General features: G+C 44.7%; 4 protein-coding genes across 4 annotated transcripts; all 4 read right to left on the reverse strand.

The window, feature by feature from the left end:
* Nucleotides 1-1,283: 1,283 nt before the first annotated feature.
* Nucleotides 1,284-1,721, reverse strand: N7539_008593 (uncharacterized protein; the record flags this gene model as incomplete). Its single annotated transcript, XM_056938188.1, has 1 exon — nucleotides 1,284-1,721. The coding sequence occupies one exon, from the start codon at nucleotides 1,719-1,721 to the stop codon at nucleotides 1,284-1,286; it is 438 nt and encodes a 145-aa protein (XP_056786570.1).
* A 13,207-nt stretch (nucleotides 1,722-14,928) lies between these two features.
* On the reverse strand, nucleotides 14,929-15,792 carry N7539_008594 (uncharacterized protein; the record flags this gene model as incomplete). The annotated part of the gene is made up of 2 exons (XM_056938189.1): nucleotides 14,929-15,032; nucleotides 15,354-15,792. The coding sequence occupies 2 exons, from the start codon at nucleotides 15,790-15,792 to the stop codon at nucleotides 14,929-14,931; spliced, it is 543 nt and encodes a 180-aa protein (XP_056786571.1).
* Nucleotides 15,793-21,098: 5,306 nt separating this feature from the next.
* N7539_008595 (uncharacterized protein) lies at nucleotides 21,099-21,679 on the reverse strand (the record flags this gene model as incomplete). Its single annotated transcript, XM_056938190.1, has 2 exons — nucleotides 21,099-21,460; nucleotides 21,511-21,679. 2 exons carry the CDS (start codon nucleotides 21,677-21,679, stop codon nucleotides 21,099-21,101), a joined length of 531 nt encoding a protein of 176 aa, XP_056786572.1.
* Nucleotides 21,680-21,688: 9 nt separating this feature from the next.
* Nucleotides 21,689-23,324, reverse strand: N7539_008596 (uncharacterized protein; the record flags this gene model as incomplete). Its single annotated transcript, XM_056938191.1, has 2 exons — nucleotides 21,689-22,057; nucleotides 23,319-23,324. The coding sequence occupies 2 exons, from the start codon at nucleotides 23,322-23,324 to the stop codon at nucleotides 21,689-21,691; spliced, it is 375 nt and encodes a 124-aa protein (XP_056786573.1).
* Between the last annotated feature and the right edge of the window lie 489 nt (nucleotides 23,325-23,813).

Below are 23,813 nucleotides of genomic sequence, written 5' to 3' on the forward strand. Positions count from 1 at the left end.
GAGCAGATATAGAACACCCATTCCTGAAGTCAGGAGTTTTAGGCATGTTGTTGCTAATATGGGACCGGGCAACCTCAGGATGCGAGAAAGAACATGGGAGGACATGGACACGCCCACCACGTGTGCCACGCGTACTGTTACGAGTTGACGGGAGTTAGCGGACTTGGACTGCGGACTTGGATTTCTTCTGCAGAAGAAATCAGTATCGGAATGGAGATACCGTTAACCACGCGACCCCACGCGCACCACCTCAAAACTTGGGATGTACTGTAGCTTCTTCTTCTTTCTCTTTTTCCCCTCCAGGCTTTGAGATCCTTGAATACCACGCAGACGGTTGAATAAAAGTTAATGAGTCCTTCTAAAGCTTTTCGTAACTGGCGTACAAAACATGTATTAGCTCTAGAATTCCCACAGGTGTCCGTGGAGCAAGGTACTATGAAATAAACGATAACTGATTTAATGAGCCATTCGCAGTTTCACGATATGAATTACTTATATTTCGACATACATGGCTTGATCTTTGTGTGACAAGCATCATGACTGCTGGCGGAATCAACCAGATAACTTCACTGTCGGGCAGGCCCCGGGGCCCGTGAAAACACGCAAGCACACTGACCTGTAGAGTTTCCCGTTCGCTTATCTATCGTTTCCATGGTTTGACACTTGCAATACCGGCTACTGGCAGATTTCGTGTTATCCAAAACCAAAAAGCCGGTCCTGCGCACACAACTTCACGCCGCTCACCTATAATTTCTGAAGATCACCCTGCTTTGAGATTTAGCGCTAAAGTGAACTATGATATGAGTCCTACATAGTATGTAGCTATCTTTGGTCTTTTCTTATTGGTCTCGTCTTATTTAGAGGAAATCAAGATTTCTACAAAATGACGTACCAGCTTAGGTACAGGCCTCAATCCCGCGTACTCAATGAGCCCACCCACCGTACTGAGTATAAGTCATCTTTTATCTAAAGTTTGATATTGGTAAGGATATAGCAAACAATACGGTAAACAACTTAATAAAGGTATATTCAAGATGCTAGGCTCGATCAACTTACTAAGCAGTAAGCTTTCCATTTATTCATCACGTCACAGTCAATATTGTTTCGTTAAAAAATAGAAGGTAACTGAAATAAGAACATCTTTTATTTCTACTGTCACTTCGACAAGTCAGTGATCTAAATTCCGTGGGTCCAATCACACCTCATTGACCACCGTCGGCCCTTCAACAAATACAATAATACACTAGCTTATACAATGCAACAACGCTTCCTCAGTGTCATATTCAGAAACGTAAGGGAAACGGCATAGGGAGTTTTGATACTTTATGCAAACTGGAGCTGAACCAGGAGGTAGGTCCCGTGGCTATTGCTCGCCCCGAATCAATTTTCCGCACCTGCAACTCGTGGTTGCTTAGGAGACAAATGGCAGCTTCAGAAATGAGTTTTAGATCAACCCTCTCCACCCCGTCAATGATCAAATCCAGGTTGTTTTTCGTTTCGGTCAATAGCAGTGTTTCCATCCAGTCGATCTTCTGCTCGAGATGGCGGTTCTTCTCCTCAAGTTTATCAATATGGTACTCACGACGCTGTAGTTGCTGTTGTAAGACATCCACAGATTCTACGAGCGGTGTTGGCATATTTTTCTTGAGCTCTTTGTTCTCAATCTGTAGCTTCTTGTTGTCGCTTGTGGCGTGGTTGATGAATTTGCGAAGCCGAAGCATGTTTACCTCGGAGTTTTTTTTACACTTCTCGAGATTGACAACCTTAGCTTCAAGATTGTGGATCTCCATTCGATACTGGGTAAGTCTGTTACCAAGTTCAGAAATTCTTTGTTCCCTTCCAGCGTTGTATTGAGTGTTTTTTTCTCTCAGGTGTTTTTGACAAGCTACCCAATCTGCCTTAGCGCGGTGAAATATTTTCTTCACTTGAGCCGTTTGCGATATGAGGCGTTCAGCTGCTCTTGCTTCCTCACGAAGCGTGTGGCTGGCTTCGGTGAAGGGGTTTACTCTCAAATCATCAATATCAGTATTAGAAGCATGTACCCTGTCATCGTTGGTGTTGTATATTACTTCCAATGCGATATTGTTCCATTCAATCAGGCTTTGTGATAGTTGATTTACTAATCCTCGCTCGGGATACCATTCTCCCACAGACGGCGTATAGCGCTGTCTCGTGCCGGCGATCACAGAAGGAGAGGCTTTATATGCCCATGGAACAGATGTGTTTGTGCTGGGTTTCCGTTTATCCTTTTGAGGGATACAAACTATTATTGCATGCTCTTCCCCAAAGGGAACCTTAATCCGCTTGTGATTAAGAACAGCCATTTTTAGTGTCTAATTAATGTAGAGATTGTATCAGTATGAGATTCAAACAAGATTTGTATGCGATGTTTGGAGGAAAGGGCAAGGAGAACTCTGGATACCTCACCGTAGCTCGCTTTACTCTGTAATCTATTACCTGAAATTAAATGCCAACCCGGTAAATAAACTTATTATCTACCGGCAGGACCGCTGTGGAGATATCGGGAAGACAAGGTTTGTTTAGAGATGGAAATGCTCGCGTATTCGCATAGATTGTATCAGAACATAGGATCAATGAGTGGAGTTTACGGGGTAATCAGGTGATCGATTCTCGTACGAAGGGTGTCTCGAGCTGGAGGACACGATTTACCTGGTAAAGGAAATAAAGAATTAGATATACACGGACTATGGCAAAAAGATTTCATATGCTTCACTGATTATATAGACGTCATTTTAATCACAAAGATCATCATCGGAACTCTAAAGACTCAAGTGCTGTTTTTGCTTGTTTCCGGATTCGTCCGAATGGGCAAAAAGCTTTCCGCGAATGCACTCACTGCACGAAATCCAAATGAGTACATGTCTATTAAATCACATGCATGCCATATTTAGTACTTTGACGCGTTTTCATAGAAAATCGGGGTATTTTATCGTCATTTTGTCGTCGTAGGTACTCATTCGACAGTTCGTTCTCAGATATTTTGATACAGCAACGTAGGCTTACGACGAACAATGGTCAGCGAGGAAAGTCATACTTGAGGCTGTACTCATGACGTGAGAGTTCGATAAGTACGAATCAAATCAGGCCTCCTCCGCTAGTATTCGGCTCCGTCAACTACCCGGTAGCTTTATAAGCGCAAGACAACTAGGAGTATATTATAGAATAATAGACCTAGATTACTTATGATTCGGATAGGTATTGAGAGTACATATGTCTTTTGTAAAATTCTAGCAATTTCTAGGCTAAGAAGATTTAGACCGAGAAAAAGAAATGCGAGGAAGCCCTCGGTCGCTAGGGACCCTCGATGTGTCTGAGCGATAGATGTGGATATCAGGACTCTTTCCCCACTCTCGACGACATTATCAGAAATCGCTCGCTCAGATCTGGGCTTGGAATAAAACGTTCCATAGACTCAAGGGGCCTTCAGGGCTAGCAATTCCGGATGGGTTCAGGCTGAGGTCGTTGTTGTCATGGAGATGGTAGATGGGTGTCCAAATTTAGGTGGGCCATTTCCGGTGGGGATTGTTGAATGCCTGGTTATACAAAGCTTGACCGAGGACTTGGTCAACATTCAGGAGTCTGAGTGAAATAGATCGTATCACAAATGGGCCGAGCACAAATAAATGGCTTGTAAATTGAGGAAATAGGACAGCACAGCCCCTTCGATAACCTTTGGCCGACCCAGATAGTCACCGAGATGAAAATATCTAGCCCTGGCTTCAGGATCTTTCAAAAAGTAGAATTTTATTACAATAGCAACGTCGTGGAAAGGTCAGGACGTCCAATCTGAGCGGACAATCTCCTGACTCATATTAGTCGGATAGCAGAACAACTACGATACCGCACGTGGGCCGAGCGGTGACTAGAACATTCCTCGCCATTGTTCCACTACGTCCCTACCGGGTACGTGTCAATAATAACCGGCCAAGATGAGCTAATCGGCGCTCAGAGTAGAGGCCATCTCGTCTGGTCGATTCAGCCCTGCACGTCCGATTTCATCTCACAGATATACGGTAATTACATCCGCTTTTCACTGTAGATAATACGCCCCCTGCAGCTTTCTTCCCAATTGGAAATGTGAACCTGAGAATCTCGATCCAAGTGTGGAAAACATTCATGCTCAATCAACGGCGGGTAGGGGATACTGCTTAATGAACTTACACCTCACTCTTACAAAGAGAAGTCTTTGATACCTTAACAGCCCGTCCATACGACGAAATAAGGGGGCAATGGATCGGATTATCCCATCCGGCCAACATATATGGTAACATTTCTGGCGTGAATGCGTCCGTCTCAGGAGCTTGTCCTGACGAAGGAAATCTCACGTCAACGGTTGGCTAGGAACACGACTGGTCTTAGCTAGGTCCCTCATTCGGGAGACCTCGGTTTCGAAGAACATCAATCTCTTCTGCGGAGGATGTCGATTATCATTCTTGTGTCGTCAATTTGTTGGATTTTGAAATCACAACGATCGGCGGCTGAGACTGCTTTGGAAAGAGCCCCACTCACATGCATTCCAGCTGCCATAGCTTCTTGGGGAAGAAGGGCGCGTAAGGGTTCCATGTGTTTGGTTGGTTTTTTCGGAAACATAGCCTAGGAAAAAGGACAAAGAAGGACAGTCGGGACACCGAAAATGGCTAATTCCAATCACGCACGAATAACACCACGCCTCTGTCTGACTGAATTTGATACGGAACAAGAATATTGAGTAGAGGCGCTTCGCAGACCCCAGAGGTTGCCTATGTTTACCTCATCTAATGCACCATTTAATTATCTTCCCTGCTAGCCATGTTTTTCGTTCTCACATTCTCTATAACAACCAATCTACTTACGAACCACACTGGTTCAAGTTGACTGGTTTTCAACCGAATGCTTGTGCTGTTCAAGACCGTTGTGATTGCGGCCATTCTCTTCCTTCAAACTGCCTATGGGGGCCCGGTTCACCAGCAACTTGTTGTTTGGGAGACTATTATTTGGGAGACTACAACCATCGTTGTTGTGGAAACTGTCAATGTAACCACTACCGTCCCCGTCAGTGAATCAATATATCGCACAACAACGGCAGTAACTGCCCCCACTCATACTTAGGCCAATATATACCACTCAAAAAATGACGAGACACTTGTTTCTCAATATTCGTGAAAGATCGTCTACTTTTTAAAAGTGAATGGAGATCTAATTGCGGACCCTACGTAGCCTCGTCGGGTTCTGAATCGAGCACCAAACGATGGATGACTAGATCCAATGAATCAAGAACCCAGTAAGAGAATACAATCTCGGCAACTCTTAATTCTTATAATCTTTTCATGACACAGACATGCTCTGTTGCGATCAGTATACCGAGTGGAAAGACCCCCACAATACGGAAACAATACAAGTGTCTAGAGATTCTATACTGGCTGTCTATAATTCATGTGCGTAGCTCTGCTGCTGTGGTATCTAGTTTTTAATATTATGATATACTTTGAAAGGTTACTGTAAGTGAAAAAAATGAATCACGGAGAATACTGTACGAAGCTAGGTTCAGGCCACCACTCCCAGTTTTGCAGCTCTCGAAATTTAGCATTTCATCCCAGTCTTCCCTATTCGTGAGACAATAAAACAAGATACAAGGTTCACGGTTTGATCTACTACCTATAAACAGTAAAGATTGAGATCATTAATCAGTAAGATTGAAGAGTAAGTGAATAAAAGCCTTAGCCGGTCTGCCATTATCTTCACCTGTTTTTCCTGCAATATCTGAATACCGTCATTCAGGTGATTCTGCATGAGCAATCGTACCTATTGGCGAACAACTTCGACCGAAATACCGTACTGATACCGGTACTTGGCCGTTTTTTGAAAGAAATGCATGGCCCACAGACTCGATCTAAGCTACAAGAGTATGGAGGAGACGCCAATTAGAGAGGTTTGGAGTGCAGCCCATGTGGTGGGAGTGGGCCAGTGACAGAATATATTAGACCTCGAATATCATCCAAGTTGTGTCGGAGGCCCACTAATGTGTGTGCATTGTACAGTACTAGGTTCTGGGCGCATCAATCTGGAAATCAAAAGTGGCCCTCACAGTCATAGTACCTAGTATTGGTAAGTACGGATCGACGTTACGTTATTCCATTTTCTACATATCTTCCAACAATCCTCGAGGCAGTTGTACTCACAACAGTGTGAAAAGGATGATTTAATTCTAGTATCAATTAAGTGTATCGCTGGCCAAGAAAACCATATATATGTGACGAGGACGACCAACGTAATTTTCTCTGTGACATTGGAAACGAGTGACAATCTGAATGAGCGGATATTCGAATCGTAAATCTTTACTGGTTGCAGGGCTATCTCAGAAGCGGTCCAGGGAATCGCCGAGCAATCCCCCATTGCCTCCAAACCCAAACAGGTTGGGGGAAGTTCAAAGAGAACGCTTACCGGGAGAGTCTCATTCACGCCCAAAGCGAAGCAGATCGCCCATCGCCAGCAAAACGAACGTATTCGAAGAGCGACAACTGTTCTATACGTTCTTTGGCTTCAATCGCAAGGAGACCCTGACTGGTGGAAAGGTAGTCTCTGCAAAACCTATTCTCGAACGGAATGTGATCATCCCCGATAATTCCACCCGTATATCCTGTTGCATGTGGTTAAAGAAATACATCATCGACAGAATCGAGATGGTCAAGATCGACGGAGATCGATCTCGAGGAATAAATTTTGCAAATCATAGACGATTCTCCCTTCTGGTGTGCTAACCGAGGCTTCGGTTTCTTATGGGATTTCTTGGATAGACCTAGAATTACTGAAGATCCCATAGACCAATTGCGTTGGTTTGAGGCATGCGGCCTATAAGGCGCTTGCTGTGTCATATTGTCTAACCATGTCTACTAGAAACGTGACTTGTCATCTGCAGACGCCGGGCATATGCTTCATATTTGGAGACCTCTACAGGCTCTGCTTATCTATCATCCGGCCGTGCAGTTGATCAAGTCTCACGAGTATGATGTCGCAATTAGCGCAATTTGTCAAATAGTTAATCAAGTCATGGGGACAGGAAATGTCAAGATTCATGTATATTGACTAGCAACTTGATCTATCCCAGATCTATGCTAACCAAGCATCCTGTAACCGTGCTTGGCTAAGCGGGCTATCACACATTTCTTCCAAACTGTGTATGATTATTTGGTTATGAAAACATTCATCTCACCCGTGACCCTCTTATACATAAGTCTGAGTCTGACAGTGAATTCCGTGTAGTTACCCATCTATCTTACTCTCATTCCTAGAATTCCCACTACGCCCTGCTCTTATCCTTGACGCACTATGGTAAGGTTTTCTTGAATTCCCCAGACGAAGTCATGCTGACGCTACGCTCTTTTAAGGCCCCAAAAGCGATCGTTGCTTCACTTGTGGTACTTCGTACTGTTCTCTGTCACCACAGAGGAAGTAACCAATTTTACGTGCGAGCATCAATGTATGTACCGCAGGAAAATCTACGGACACTGGCCGTGCGCACTGCGATGTCACGCAACGCAACGAAGAGTATTTTCGCCACTGTTCCAAATGCGTTTGTCACATGCAATGGTATCACACCAATATCTAATATCGCCACTTTGCGCCGCTCCCGTTATCTGCGGAAGAGAAGGAAAATTCCTGCAAAATCCAATTTCAATGTAATAGGCGAGTTCTGGCTGAGTGAGGAAAACTTGCGAATTCTATCACCACAGAAAGTTCATGATTTTAAGGAGAAGTATCTAAAACAGCCTGGCTGAGGCTGTGAGATCTGTGTATAATATGTGAACGGTGCAGAGCCTTGGTTTGACGACGAGTCTCTGATTCATGAACCGTCTCTTCCTTCGGTGTATTAATACTGGCATAAGGGGTACGTTTCCTTCGGCATCTCTATTATTCATACTGGAAATATGGCAGTCATTGCCGGTAAGTCCTGGCGTTTTGAGATTCACTTATATCGGTATAGTGAGCCCGTTGATCGTGATCTCTAGAATTGATTCACGGGCACTACGATCTACATAAAGAAATCATGGAGATCAGCATTCAGCAACGTCGAGGAAACCCCTGAAGTCAGGTTTCAGGTTGGGAACACGCCCAAATCCTGCCTTCTCTTTAGGCCCCTATTCTCTGCATAGCGGACAAATTAACTATTAGCTACTGGATATAATGCAAGATCAGCGTCAGTCGCCGCAGAAGAGATGGCTGTCGATTGAAGACATTAAAATAGTCGAATTGCCTCTTCTGAGCGTACTTCATCTCTTCGGCCCTACATCGTTCTTTAATAATATTAAATGGTAGGGCGGGCTTTTATCATTTTGCAATACCACCCCTCCGAGGCAACCAAGAACCAAAGTCTAGTTAAGACGCTAACTTGAACCTTGAGAAGAAACAGGACTGGGTCCCTTATGCTGCTACGGGCGCGCCCATGTGTTAATCATGAGCATCGGACGGAAAGAACACTATATTGTAATGAAGTATATGGTCTCTGGGGTCCCTCTTTCGTCTGATCTCTTTCTTCTCTCGTTCCACGGGCTTCGACGCCTTCCGAAAAATACACCTGCGTTTTATATCATTTCGTACCATGTAACAAGACCAAGAGAAAAAAGACAAGGTCAGTGCAAGCAAACTCAAGCGGCAAATGAAAAATTCCAATATCTTCAGAGAAGAAGGGCCCTTTGGTCTGGCCCAGAATTTTTGATTTCCCAGTCGAGCTCAGAAATTAGCTGAAAAAACACGGAGTTTTTTCTGAACTTATTCACGCCGACGAGAAGGATAAACGTACTCTAAAAGAAATGCTATATTGGAGATATTCAATATTCTTGTTTTAATCTCCGTCTAGAAAGAGTCACTCATTTCGCGACTCTATACGTTACCATTACCCGAAATTGACTCTTTTTTCAGTCCCAGCGGGATGTGGTAGGACTGTGACGAACTCGACACCCATTGAATCCGTCGCTGTTTCGGGGGCAGCTGCATTGACGGTGTTGCTCCGCCGAGATTCGTTTGTCCTTACCAAGGCCATTTACTCATCGGCCCCAATGACGTGTATGGTACGCTACTACTGGAAGTCCAAACTCAACACCCGCAGCATATCAAGCGTGGACCCTGATTGTTAGGAAGAGTCGATGCATGCTCCAAATATAAAGCCCGAGCCACAGAGCTTGAAATGTGCCGGAAGAACTTGCCGTATTCGTGGTGATTCGATTGACCTTGGTCTCGGACGCTGTTGGTGGATTATAGCTATTCATTGACTGTGGTGACGATTCAGAAGGCTTGTGACTTTGGGTCTTCGTACACTGCGACGCAGTACCAGTGGTCGCTATGCCGATTTCTGGGGTGTTTGATTTATAGTGTAGGGCGACAGAACTTTGAGAGGATCTTTCCCCCGATAAAGAACGATAAATAGCTGCCTCGCTTAAAGTTGAGATCGACGTTTGATGTGCAGGAATTACTTCCTCCCCGCTCGTGCCCCTAAGAGCCACGGATTCTGTTGTAAGGTGTTCGGAGCCTTGTCTGGAGGGAAAAGTCGGCGTTGTTGGCTCTTGCACAGAAGGCCTTCTACAGTAATATAAGAACTGTTGGAATTCAGGAAGGACGGTAAGTTCCTGACGTGGAAGACTCATGGCTGAAACGCAAGCCTGACATGCTCTGACGAGAGCCAAGAAAGCCGAGTCTGATCGACACAGGTCGGCTCTTTTACCAATCGCCTCGGCCTCCAGCATTGCATCGTTGCATCGGTCATAGCACCGCCCTGGAATTGGAAACGACAAGTCTTTTTTGAAAATTTGTACCTTCGATTGTGGAAGAAAGATATTGTAGTCAAGGCCGAACTCCAAAGGGTTCAAATTAAAATATGCTGTTGAATTGAACAGTCCCCTAGACTGTGGTTCGATTGATGGACAAGGGGCACATTCCCGTGGTGAGCAGTAATAGCCCTCGGCCGGTGGACCAGCCTCGAAGTTACACAGTCCGCTTGGCGTCTTCTTGTCTGGTTGACAGATAAAGCCCGGGGGCAGCCCCAAGTGAAATCAGTCGGTAGTGGAGAATTAACAGTGAATGTTGGGTTTCTAATACGTGTCGGACATATTGAGAGGCTCCAATCTTCCCAAGAGCCAGATAAATATTAGAGCCAAGAGAATTGTACTCAAAGTGGGTTGGTTGACCTACATGATGTAGCCGTAACTGCTGCTTTAGAATATCTGTCGGTTGTCGAAGATGGAACCGGAGTCTCCATTATAGATGCTAATGAATCGAACCGTGTCGAATAATTCATCTCTGTCGGTGCACTGCCAGTGGCACAAGTGCATATCGAGCGAACCGTCACTCTGGAAGTCGCTATGATGGTATCAAACTGCTCAGCATCAATTTGAGCAAGTGACCAACCGAGGGACGTTGAGAGTACCAAAAACAGCAGTTGAATATATAAGGCCATGGTTGAAAGTGGAAAGCTTTGTGTGCAGTTTGTACTGTCCAAAACTCAGGTGGATACTTATATGGGCAGTCAACGTAGGTGCTTTTTAGCAATCTGGAGAAAGATTGTTCTTTCGGAACAATCACATAATTCACGCGTCAATAGTGAGGCACTTTACTCCTTCAGATGCGGCTACATACGGTGGTCAGGTAGTCACCACTCGTTCAAGGAATACAATGTAAGTAATGCTTGTCTAATTCGACAAACAGTCTTGAGCTGCGGGGTGATGAAACATGGATATTCAATTGATCACTTACGATGACGATCTCGACAGCAGTTACACCTCGCGTCTTAGAACTATCTCAGCTCACAAAGAGACAACTTCCGCTTGAGGATGGTATCATTCACTGTCCTACTTCCAATCGTGGTCGAAATGAAGGATGGTTATTGAGTGATCCACTACGACTAGACTGAACAGCGGGTTACTGTGAGATATCGTGAATTTAAACAGTGAAGATTCTTCATACAATCTGCACTCGAGCATCGATTATAATTATAGCGTTATCGGTAGTATTGAGTCTATTTCGTAATCTTGCAGCTTCAATGCAGATCTCGTAGACGCTTGAACAGCCATCATCAATTGACCTGATCAATACCATCGTGGGGAATGGGTAGCAAATCTTGCTATCCGATAAATTTTTCAGATCATTGATTACCCAAAACCCTCGTGTAATCACCATCCGCTGCAGATATCTCGATCGTCATTGTCATCTTCATCCTTGGGTAAATACCATAATATCGCAGCGAACCCTGTTGTTTCCCCAGGAGCTGCGTCTCATTTACGATGATTACGAACATTTAGACTTTAATGTGAAGTAGCCCACCGGACCGACGCTGTAGTCTTCAAATCCCATTGAATCATATGTTATCTGGACTAGTCCCATGTAGTTGCTATCAGGCTTTGGGTCATGAACCTATGAGGCTCCTCGCGCCAGGCAAAAGGCTGGCTCACTTGTTTTCTAAAGTATGCCTCGCAGACTCAGCTGTGGGCCCGAGCATACATTTCAGGAGGTGTGCTAACAATCAATAGCGGGTAGCCGGTGGTGTCGTCAGTAGGCGAACCTGGTAGCTCATGGACTTGGTGATGATGCGTTTTCAATGGGGTGGCAACTGGAGTGCTGTCAATCTCCACAGCGCCTGTCTTACCGCGTAATACACACCGCAATTTATAATGCGTTTGTCGCAGACAGCACTAGGGACGATCAGCCGCACGGCAAGAGGGACCATCTGCGGGTGAGGAGAGCGGCACCGATGTGGCCATGCCTTCTGCATACGGATACCACGTCGGTATCGGTTTCGTGTGCTTGGTGTTCAATATTCCCACTAAATCCGGGTCGGCCTTAAGTATCGGTGCACTTGCTGTTGCGATTCCCGTGTTTCTATGTTGTGGTGAGTACAAAAAGCCCTTATCTGTATCCATTGCTTGAGTACTCACGATCCTCCAATCTGGCGGACAAACGGATCAGGGACGAGATAATCCTCGTCAACGTACCGTTAATATGACGAGTTGAAGGCCAGAGTATTCAAGTCAAAGATCCGTACGAACCCATCCTGAAGGCAGAGCGACGAATCTTTGTGGAGACCACTAACTATGAGCATGCGATCGGGTAATATCCGAAAGCACTGATAGCCACTCCGGCCATATTGTGATCGGCCCCTGTGAACCTTCGTCTACACGAAGGATGGTAAGCAAAGAATGTAAACATCATCGTAAGGGGCGAATAACGCATCCTGTCCGTCGTAGCCGCCGTAGATGTAAATATACGTTGTGGGAGCTTCCATCTGAGGCCGAAGCAAGGCTTTAGATAGAACATCCCCAGCGGTCCCTTTAATAAAACTTCTATCCAGCTCCATGTCAGTACGGCACTATCTTGCGGATGAAAAGAAGACAAATATACCATTTTTTCTGTGCGATATCGTATATGAAAATTTGTCGCATGAACTCCGGGTCGCGCTCGTTCTGGGTCGTATTAGCAAAATCATGTTACCGCTAGGAATATATAAGCGTCAATTTAAGAGGCCGCTTCGGATATTTCTTTCGCCTTAGAGATTGATAGGCCTGTAGGGAAATTTTTTGTGGATTAAGGACTCCTCCGATCACGGCCATAATTCCGCGCTCGGAAACCGGTATCCATATCACCTGGGAATCAGCTCGGTTGACGACGGACGATGGTAACGAAAAATTCTTCCAGACTTTTTGGTCAGTGGATATTCCCATGTTAACCATGATCAAAGTTATAGCTGCTGTATCTGTCGAGCTATTGTCCGAAGAAATCTGACTCAAGTCTATTTGACTGCAGGATCCTACGAAGGAAAATCTGAATGGTGAAAACACTCGATGTTGACTAGAAGGAGAGGAGGAGGAAGGAAGCTAAGCTAGACTACTGAGGTTGGTGGTCCCAGGAGGTAAGGGCGTAGCCCAGGCAGTATGGCAGGCCTCACCATCAAACAAAGTCTTTGCCTCGCATCCCACCGAAGTAACACGCAAGGCTTTTGATTGGCACGGATTCACTAATGGTGCTTAGTAGAGTGGAATTGAAGAAGTACCCCGTGTTCAGCTCTGACGGTTGAGTCGCGGATATATATCTAAGAAGGTTGGCGGAGTGAAAGCTCTTGGTGTCCGTTTCCCTGGTCACGCCATTATCCTGCAGAGCTGCAGAGTTATTTTGCGCTGTAATTACAGTAATAAGGATAGAATAACCGTATAGGAGAATTTCTTCGTCACTACTAAAAATGGCACCGCTTCTAGAGCTTTGATATTGGATTTGCGAGCTCGACTTTGCCGAAAATAGTACAGTCACATTCTTTGTTTGGGTATCGAATAGCTTGCTCAGAGGGAGGCTTAGAAATGGGCCGCTCTTGTGTTCTAGGTGGCTTCATTAGAAATATCTGACAGAGCCATTTAGAAACGCCTACCACCATTTTCAGGAGGGTCGAGCGCACCGTCCGAGTATCCGCTGGGACGAATTAGCACTGATCAGGAAAAGAATGAGGTACCTGTCTTTGCCACCGTAGCGAGCCACTGTTGAACATAATACTCTACCAAAACTGAGTCGCTTGGAACACTTCGCCTTCCTCATACATGATCATCAAGAAACGGATTTTGTATCACATCGCGATACTGATTCCAGTTACACATCATTGTATTCACTTGTGTCTTCCAACTTTGCGCATGAATTCCATTGATAAAAGAGAGTATGCGCGCAAGTGGCGTATAAACCTGGAATTTCGTGCGCATTCTGGGCTAAGCATAAGTAAACGAGGGTTAATCAGTCCAAAAAGCCCTGAGCGGGAAACATGCATCTCTAAATGAAGTCACGCTTGACTAAGCCTTAGTCAGAATCCTGGTCATCACGATGCTAGATTGGCAGTACTGAGCGTCATCTCACTTAATAGAACCTATGTTTATTCAGCGAATTTTTCGCGATAGGTTCTCTACCAACAATGCTAATACAGACTAGTCGGATTCTTTGTGTGCCATTGACACCGCCGTACGTCATTCGAACAACGACTGCCCAATCCATTCTTTTCTAAGTATCCCTTGCACCTAAGACCAACCTGTTGTTCGGTGAGGATTGTGGGTAAGGAAGCTGAGGTATTGGAGCAACTCACGATCATGGACGTGCGTTGGAAAATGGGGTTAAACCTCAACCTATAAGTATGATGCACTAAATTGAGTAGCTTTTTTGGACCCATTTTTGACTTCCTATAAAAAAGTCACATTGTCTTCTAATACTCAAGCACTGATTGCGACTTCACTATTTTGATGATTACTTTGATATTCCGTAGCTGAAAACTAAGCACTAGGCGTCCTGGGAACATGAAAACGTAAATGGTACTTATCCAGGAGGCATCACATTATGGTTCACTATGGGAATCGGGAAAGTTGATGGTTTGCAGTATAATAGTCGCGAATGGCATTTCGTCTTCTTCTTTGCTTCCTAATCGTCTTCTGAATCATCGATTATATTGCAAAATCACTCTTGCACGCAATCAGAAGAGGCTGAGATGAGGCAAGTAAAAAGGAAGTGGAAATACTACGGTCGGGCCCGCTTTTCGTGGCTACCGTTTATTCGGATTTGGAAGTTCCATCATACATACATAACGTGGCCAGATTAGCGCAATTTGTGACTTGTCAGGCGGGGAAAGTAGATCAGCATTTTAGGTAGCGATACACGATACTAAAGTCGTATCCTGATTTCCTGTGACCAGTCAATCCACTTTGCTGGCAAGGTTGTTTTCTAAGCTACCTTCATTGTGAGCAGGTACGATGCGACATTTGCGGTAGGAACCAAGTCCAATTAATTTAACCGAAAGTCCCCCGTGGACTGAGAAAGACGAGCGGCACGTGACTATATGAAAGTTGAAAAATTTGGACGTGTCTTTCAAATAGTGGCTCGCGAATGACTATTGATCCCAATAATCGGCAGTCGACCAGCGGCCTAGCGATAAAATTCAGCTTGCTCCAGAGTCTCATGCCACCCTGAATCCCAAAGGTGTCCGACAACACCTGCCGGACCTGTGGCAATTTGAGACAGCTGTAAGCCTGTTGCACTATTAAGGATCTAGATTTGACGGCTTCCTTGTTAGCATCAAATTTAAGCGTAAGATCTGTCATAGTTGTCCAAGCTTTCACTGCAGCCTCCTGCCCAAACAATCGTTGAGAATTCCCGTCAGGACAATTTCGGTCGATCTCAAGGGTTTTCCGGAAATCTTCAACCCAATGATCGATCCGAAGGGACATATAGTCTATCACCTTCAGCTCGAAATCTGTTGGGGAGTTCGCAGTGGTGTTCATCTCTATTTCAGCCGTTCCGGCCATCAAAATCCAAATATTCACCGCCGAGAAATGGGATATGCTACATACCTCCAGTATTACCTTCCAGATATTCCTCTAACATCTTGCAGTATCCCATAATCTCACTATCAAAGCAATCTCCACCAGAAAGAAAACCATCATTTCTTGCGATGTCAACCTCAACTCCGGCTTCTCCTTCCCGTATCGCCGTTGCAGTAACCCCGTCCCATCCCTTACACGGCGACAGCAATTGTGCAATACAGTCCAGGAATTTCTGGCGAATAGAATCTCGAGGCCCTGACAACATCATATTCTTCTCTGTCTCGTAGTCTGTCTCATGATCACTCGAGTCATCAGTCTGACTGCCGCTTTCCACGGTGTTCTCAGCTTTCAGTAGCTCTTCGTGGCTTTGGTTTTTTGTGAGATAATAGAGGATATGAGCTGCCCAAAAGACGCGTGCATGGCATTCTTCCGGCAGAGAAAGCGACGTTCTGTGCGGTCCAGCCATCGTGAGAGGCAAGTGACTGTTTCTGGGAAGAAAGGAAGAAATTAGCGTTCGGTGCTCGAAGTCAATACTTAATGGGCATTGACGGCCCGCTCAGCGCGGGGTAGTACAGTAAGAGTAAGACAAGCGGTTGTTTATGAATCAGCTCTGGTTTGCAGCGTAGAAGGACAAAGAGGTTCCTTGTGAGGCATCAATGTATTACCCTGCTAGTATTTGACGAAGTTGTGCGAGAAATCAAAGGGAAATACTCTACTATCTTAGTAAATAGGTATTTTCCATGTTAGCCAAGGTTGGGTTATGGAAATGTCGGGTATGACCCAATGAACAAAGTGGAAGCATCTGAGGGGTAATCTTTCTCCAATTCTGCCTAATGCCGGAACCTGTAATTACGGTAATTCTGGTGATCTACAGTGGCACCGCAAAAATTTCCAACCACCTCCCCTTGACCGCCGATTAACACCGCCTTTGCTACAAGTTGTTCTTCACAAACCACAGAATTTGGAAGGGCGAAATCTAATATTTCTATTCGGTCGTTTTACAAAACATATACAATGAGTTGCTGGAATTATACTGCCAGAAGCTGGAGAAAATGGTAGGAAACTCGAAATATTTTTGGCAGGCAGAATATTACATCAGCAATAGGTGGTCGGAGACTTTTGCGGTGCCACTGTACCAGAGATACATTGAAGAAAAAGAAGGCGGGACTGCTCCTGACCGAATACGGTCTAGTACGATTGGAGTGGGGCGCTGGGAAAGAAAACGTGTGTGTCCGGGGCGTAAACTGTTTTCGAAATCCACTGTACCGTATCATTTGGCCAAAGATGACTCAAAGCCGAATTATTCCGGTTTATACCCAATATTCCCGCCCTTTTATAATCTCTTGTTATATACACAACTCGTGTCTTCAGAATAGTCGCATAGGCCACCTCATTGCGATCGTGCCATATTTCTCAGTATCAACAAGTAAAAAAGATATTGAATACTTCAAAATCAGATTATGAAATGGTTGATGCGTGATTTTCAGATATAGTGTGAATTATTTCTTCGAAGACAGAGCAGAGCTACAAGAATAATTTTCTTTTTGTGCATTGATGATCAATTGTCTCGAAATATCTCGATTTCAACACTGCTTGCCTTGCTTCCGTGTCACTCGTTGTTACTGCGCAACACTGAAAGAATGGTGCCCCTCAAAACTTAAAATACAGGGTCGTCTTCCATTGTCCATTCGTAGGCGTTCTCCTTGAGTGTATTAGGCATGAAAATCCACGTAAGAAGTATGAAACTCGATAGAAGTGCTAGACAGGCACGAGCAGTAGACAGGTACCGTGGCGCAAAGCTTTTTCGTGCAGCTCGACGTATATTGTTCCTGTTCATTCCTTTTTGGTTTAACACCGATGGGCTCGATCTTTTATTTACCTCGAAGGCGTGAATAAATTGATCCCTTGTACCCTGAACATTGTTTGCGTAATCGCCCCATTTCTTATAAAGTTCACTTTCAGTTTTCACAAATTCTTCTAGGTCTTTCGCGAAATTATTCATCGTTTCTCTCATATTAGCCAGGGTCGCTTGTTTGTTCTTCTTGTAGTTTGCAATAGCCTGTAACATATCCTTGTCTATTCCACTGGTATCTGTGAGACAGCTCGTCGAAGAATGTGTTCCATTTGGTCGAGCCATGTTTGTTTGGTTGAGCTTCGTCCAAGCTCTTCACCAGCGTGTGGACAGCAGAAAATGCAGTAAGAATCTTGGAATCAAATATATAGGTCAGAACCTCTCTTATATAACACAATACCTTATTCTGAAACCTAAATTGAGCATATAGGTCTACGTGACTAACGATATGAGTGTATGTCAAATTTAGATTGAGTAATCTGTGAAAGTATATTACATGATGGAAACGTACCTCCTTTCGAGTTGACTATTGGACAAGCGAAAAGGCCCGGTATCTAAATGGTGTCTCTGTATCAACTTGACCGTGTATTTTTCCTTATGCTCTGCGTCGATGGGCTTGGATTAGCAAGCTTAGCCTTCGCCGAATCAATTATGGAACCTGTGCAATGTTAACGGTTTTGGCGCTGCTTATCAAGGTGAGAGAAAATAGCTCTTCCATAGACCTATTTCTGTAGCTTGACGGTACTCATACTTTTCCTCGGTCATGTACTCTCACAGTTATTTCTAAAATTCCAAGGGTGTTCCCGTAATCACTGCGCAGATGGTTAGGTTATTCCATCTGTCTTGAATTTTAATTACTATCTTCATGAGCCACAGGCGCTCTGAATGGGTACTGGTTTTGGCACTTCATTAAGGACTGACAATGATACAGCTTTGTAAGATGTTAAGAGCTGAAACTGTCTCTAGAAAGCTCATGTCGTGGATCATACAGTCGATTTCGAAAGAAGATTACCCCCCGAACACATACGCTTTCTTTCCCAGCGCCCCACTAATATTTCGCTAAGCTAATTTCGGCTAGATGGAGCCCTTTCCTGGGGCATGACGCCGCTGTGTGAGAATCTGGAACCGGGGCCATCCGGACGAGGCGCTAAAGTGGGTCCCGGGGAGAGGGAACGCGTGTGCCTGGGGGGTAATCTGTTTTCGAAATCGACCGTATAGAAAACTTCTCACCTTCTGTGAGAGATAGACTTGACCATCATTGTCTTGTAGTATCACCTCCGAAACGACCTTCGACAGAACAGGGGACTTTGTATAGAGCTGATGTAATTCGTTGTTGTTCACCCTGAGTATTATCTGCGTCAAGATCAGACTCTGTTCTCTAGAATCGCAGTTTCTACGTCTTCCGTGAAGGATTGGACAATTTTTGCCATGTTTTGAATGGCCTTTTATCTTTGTTTCTTGTAATACATAAATCTTTGAATGCTTCCTTGCTAGGTTGTGAAATTACTAGAAAAAAGGTGTTTCATCCGGGCGCTATCTTTACTCGAGCTTCGCGCAAGCCCTTCACCGGTATATTGGCAGCAGAGAGTTTGGTAGTGGATTCTCGGGATACCTTCCCGGAAGCTTACCAACTTGACCGTGCTTTATTTCTCGCTCACTACGTAGGGGCTTAGACGAGAGAGTATAATCTTCGTCACGTGAAAGTCACACTTTAACGTAGTGAGTTTTTCCATGCGCGAATACAATGTCAAACCGCCACTCTCTATCAAATTTGTAAGAATAGCTTTCGTGGACCATTTTCTGTAAGTATACCAGTACCCACAGTTTCTTCTGGTCTTATGCCCGAAAATCACTTCTGTGATTTACAAAATAGGAATTGCACTTCGAAGCTGGGACCTACCATTTGTCTACAAATAGGACTACTATTTCGAGGAGCTACATGCGCTCTAAATGGGGCCAGGTTTTGGTATTCCCATGAACCCTGATAGTGCTGCACTCTGCAGCGCCTATATAATTGAGGACATGACCAACATACCACCTTTCGCAAGTAGTGTTTTCCGACACTCATCTTTCTTCACCCCAAGTTGTCTGGACGAGCTAGAATTATCTCTCCTTGACCCAAAGAACCAACAGTGACCATGATAGATGAGATGATAAGCGTCTCTGGAGCGACCATAGCAACGGAAGAGATGTCTCTCGCGGTTATAGAAGATCAAGGGGATCACCTATTTAAATTAGTTAGTCCCGCACGTCTCCCCTGGCTTTCCATCTAATAACGGAATAGAATCTTCTTGTCGAGAATCTCCAGCAGCTAGTCTACGACTTACACGAGGAGATTAAAGACCTTCGAAAAGACCTTCGGCAAGAAAGGGGAGAGCGCCATCATCAACAAACAGGCCGTTCTTTTGAGTGCAAAGTCTGCTCGAAGCAACCGGACTCCTGGGTGGCGATGATCCAATGTGGTCATTTGGTCTGTAAATCATGCGCACAGAAAGATGGAATGAGAAGCACTTGCGATATCTGTCGAGCGGATGTCACGGGATTTTTCATGTGCTTTCCCTTTGAAAGTGTGGTAGCATACGCATGAGTGCGAAAATTGCAGTTCTAGTTCGTGTTCAAAGAATTTCTGTCCGTTAGGTTCTCGCCTCCGGCGGCTGATTGACTCCCTTGTTCAATTTTATCTTGAAGATATTTAGATCTGTGAATTTGTCGCAGACCAAAAAGTTACGACTGCCCACGGCTGTCACGAACATACTCCACCTGCACTTAACCTGAACGAGTATGCTCCTTTCGTTATGCGCCTAATAGACATAGAAATTACGCGGTATTGAACAGAGCATAGTCTACATATATAAACACCACATGGTCTGGATTCTAAGATGAACTGTATGGCAAGTCATTGCAGATTCAGTGGGTACGTCTATCATAGTAGTGGACATCCAATGGTAACAAGTTCTGGAGGATTACTGAATGTTCCTATTCGACCAATTCCTCGTGGTTCTGCTTTATTGTCTCCGTATAAGGTACTAATAGACTATTATTTTCTGCCTCTCAATCCAGTGCGCGCCACCTGCTGGGTGCTTTTTCCGCTCGCGGGTTCATTCAGCTCCCAAACATGTATTCACGCATGCGGAATCATCATCGTCTTTCTATACTCACAATTCGCACAGATAGAGCTTGAAATACGGTGTACGGATGAAATATTTCAGTCATACGTACACTCTAAAATTCGAGATGTCCAGTTGTCGAAATCGTGATAGTCTTTGATTTAACATTTGTGAATCCTATCATCAACCAGTCTTTACCATGATATTTCCATACAGTATTTCTCCAAATCAGTCTGACCTTAAACTCACCAGACTTGATTCACGGGAAATATATCTCTAAGCAGACGAGTAATGATTAGCTGTTGTTCTTAGCATTCTGACCCAGACCGCTTTCTGTGGAAGGTTCTTTATTCTAGAATACAACTCTCATATTATAAGTCGTGTATTTTTCACGCAACAAACGGTCACGTAGTCTAGTAAGAGCTTGATAAAGTAGCCTGACCACCCTCAATCATTGAAAGGATAAGAGGGGCGGGTCCCTGATTAGCTAATATTCCACTCTCTTCTGGGATGCTGCTTTTCCTCTCCCCTGATATTGGTACAGAGCAAATCTATCACCGCGTTGAAAATCGCTGGACATACACTTAGAGCGTCGCGCATAAACATAAGTAAAAAATGCTAATCTTATTATCAAGGAGCAAATACACTCAGCTATTGCTCATCTCATGTTGTTTGTGCTGTACCTAGACCAATTCAGGATAATTGCGGTCGTTGTTGGATGCATGCGCGATGGTAAGATAAATCCAAAGTCGGACCATGAATTTTATTTCTTGTATTTCCAGTCAAATGGCATTGAGACTTCATAGTTCTAAGTTAGAGAGATTTGAATTGATCCAGCTCCAGTCCCTCAAGAAAACCCTCTAGGGCCCCGAATATGGATGCGAAGAAGGATCCAGGGCAGCTGTGGTTATCTATATATCTTGAGGGTGAATCGTACCATTCGGGTGTTCGGAATTTCGTCATTCTCTGTAAGAGAGACCTGTAATTGACGTTCGGGAAAGGGCACTCGCGATAGGGCAGAAGTAAATCCTTTGACTGGATAGTCAAAGCACCGTACATAATTGAGCGACATTCGAAGCGGCAGCCGAGCGCGCCAAGTAAATACTGTTTGCGCGTATCACCGATAAGGTCTATCAACTTCTTGATAGCCTTCTCTCTGCGTCTATTGATCAAAACTATAATACCATTAGTCTTTCAGCTAATAGAATGATGTATATGCGCTCACCTATGACATCCTCCGGAATCGGCAGTCCCAAATTATCAATACAACCATCGCTCTGCGAGATAGCGATTGATGTGGATAAGTTGAATTGGGTAGGGAGTCGGAAAAACCAAGAGACCCACAACCATAAAATCAAATCCCTCGAAGCCACCGACTGAGTCTCCTCTTCCATTTTCTCGATTCACAGCTCCGCCAGAAAGTCCAGAGCTTCCCGGCATTCGCAATAGTCTTCAATAGCAGCAGTCTTCGCAAGCATCTCCATGGTCAGCTTTCGGGGCATGTGGGAGTATTGGCCGTGAATGGCTTGAAATACTATCATGAGCGCTTCAACATCCCAGCCTTCCGCGGTGATCTCAACTGAACCCTTCTGGAAGTATGCAACGCTGCTTTCCAGCACCCAGTAAGCAGCCTCTTGAAGAACGGAGAGGCAAACATCAAATGCTTCGCAGAGACCTGAATACGCGAGCAATTTTGACCCAAATGGCCTTCGACACCAGACGCTTTGTTGTGAACATGACAGGAGGACTTGGGTTGCGGACTTGGATTTCTTCTGCAGAAGAAATCAGTATCGGAGGACAGGGACACGCCCACCACGTCTGCCACGCGCTCAACGCGCAGCACCTCAAAACTTGGGATGTACTGTAGCTTCTTCTTCTTTCCCTTTTTCCTCCCCAGCTCTTGAGATCCTTGAATACCACGCAGACAGTTTGAATGAGAGTTTATGAGTCCTTCTGAAGCTTTTCCTAAACTGGCGTACAACACGCTTCAGCAACGGTAGCTTCGACAAAGGGCTCTTCAACAAAGGGGTCTTCAACAGCGGAACATTCAGCAAAAGGCCTTTGTTTTTTTGCCTTCCTCTTCTTTTTCCTATTATTATTCTCGGTCGAATCTACCCCGCGTGCACCATGTGGAGATGTGGGAACTCGGTACACGGGATCCTAATGTATATACTATGGGAGCTTGTGGAGTCCTACCCAGACTCCAAGATTCAGCCTTTGGAAACCAGACCCTATAGACTAGGTTGGACTCTTTGCCTAGCCAACAGGTTATCTGACCTGCGATACAGACCCCGTAACATTTACTTTCAATCGGGACTCCCAATTTACAACGTTGCCCGGTTTTACGGGGTTTTTTCGGTTTGTAGCATTCACTGTTATTAAACTCCCATGTTCCCCGACAGGAGCACATTATACAGTATATGCATGCACTCTTTTATGATAACGACGAGCTTATTGTGTGAGAACTGTGACATGAGAAAAGAAGGTGAACGGTGAAGCACTACTGTATAAGGGTACAGTTGAACTTCACGAACTGATACATCATTACAGTACCATTGAAATACGTTCTCGTTGTTGTACGCCAGTTCAGAAAAGCTTTAGAAGGACTCATAAACTGTTCATTCAAACTTGACTGCGTGGTTTCGAGAATCTCAAGAGCTGGAGGGGAGAAAGCGAAAGGTGAAGAGGCTACAGTATATTCTTAGTTTTTGAGATGGTGCGCGTGGTGCGCGTGGCACACATGGTAGGCGTGTCCATGTCCTCCAATGTCCTTCCTCTCATCCTGAGATTGTCCGGTCCTGCCATGTTCGCAACACTCGTAACTGGACATTTTCTTTACGAAACCAGTTCTGCCAGGCTCTCAGAGCGGTAACCCTAAATAGCATTAGCGCATTTCGGAAGTTATCTTCCGGCATCACCTCTCTTGAGTTCAGGTCAACCTGATTTCGAAGATATCCAGAACTGATGTCGTGAAAAGGACTGGCAGAGGATGGTTATGGTTTTCTGCACCAACCAGCAAAAATCTGAGTATACCTCCATCTTGGAAAGGCAATTAGACTTTATACAGCTTAGTTCACGGGGGGAATGACGTATGCCCCCTCGTCTAGCACATGTCTCGAAAACGGCAACCTGTCAAGAATCACCAATTAATTCGCCGCGAAGTGGCAGTATACTCGTATGCTCGTTGCCTTTTGCGGAAATGAGCAACCGAACTCAAATGGTAGTGAACATATTTATCGCTGTTTTCTCCTTTTTCTTGTACCTAGCTCGCTCTACTGAATGGAAGGTATCACCATTACCTCTACATTTGTGCTTTAAAAGATGGCTCGCTTAGGCCATAATGGGTGACTTTGTATAATAGCCTAAATCTTTATATCACGAAACAAGATAGGGAGAAAGAAGGACTATCGAGGCGAAATTGATTAGCTAAAGAAGCAGTCTACTGCTGATTGCTTCCGTGAAACGAAGAGATCATTTGATGTTGGCCAGGCGTATCTGAGGCTTGCGATCTGCAGCCAAAGCTGATGG

This window comes from Penicillium diatomitis, assembly GCF_028827545.1.
Source record: "Penicillium diatomitis strain IBT 30728 chromosome Unknown utg000013l_segment0_segment0, whole genome shotgun sequence".
NCBI classification, from domain to species: Eukaryota; Fungi; Ascomycota; class Eurotiomycetes; order Eurotiales; family Aspergillaceae; genus Penicillium; species Penicillium diatomitis.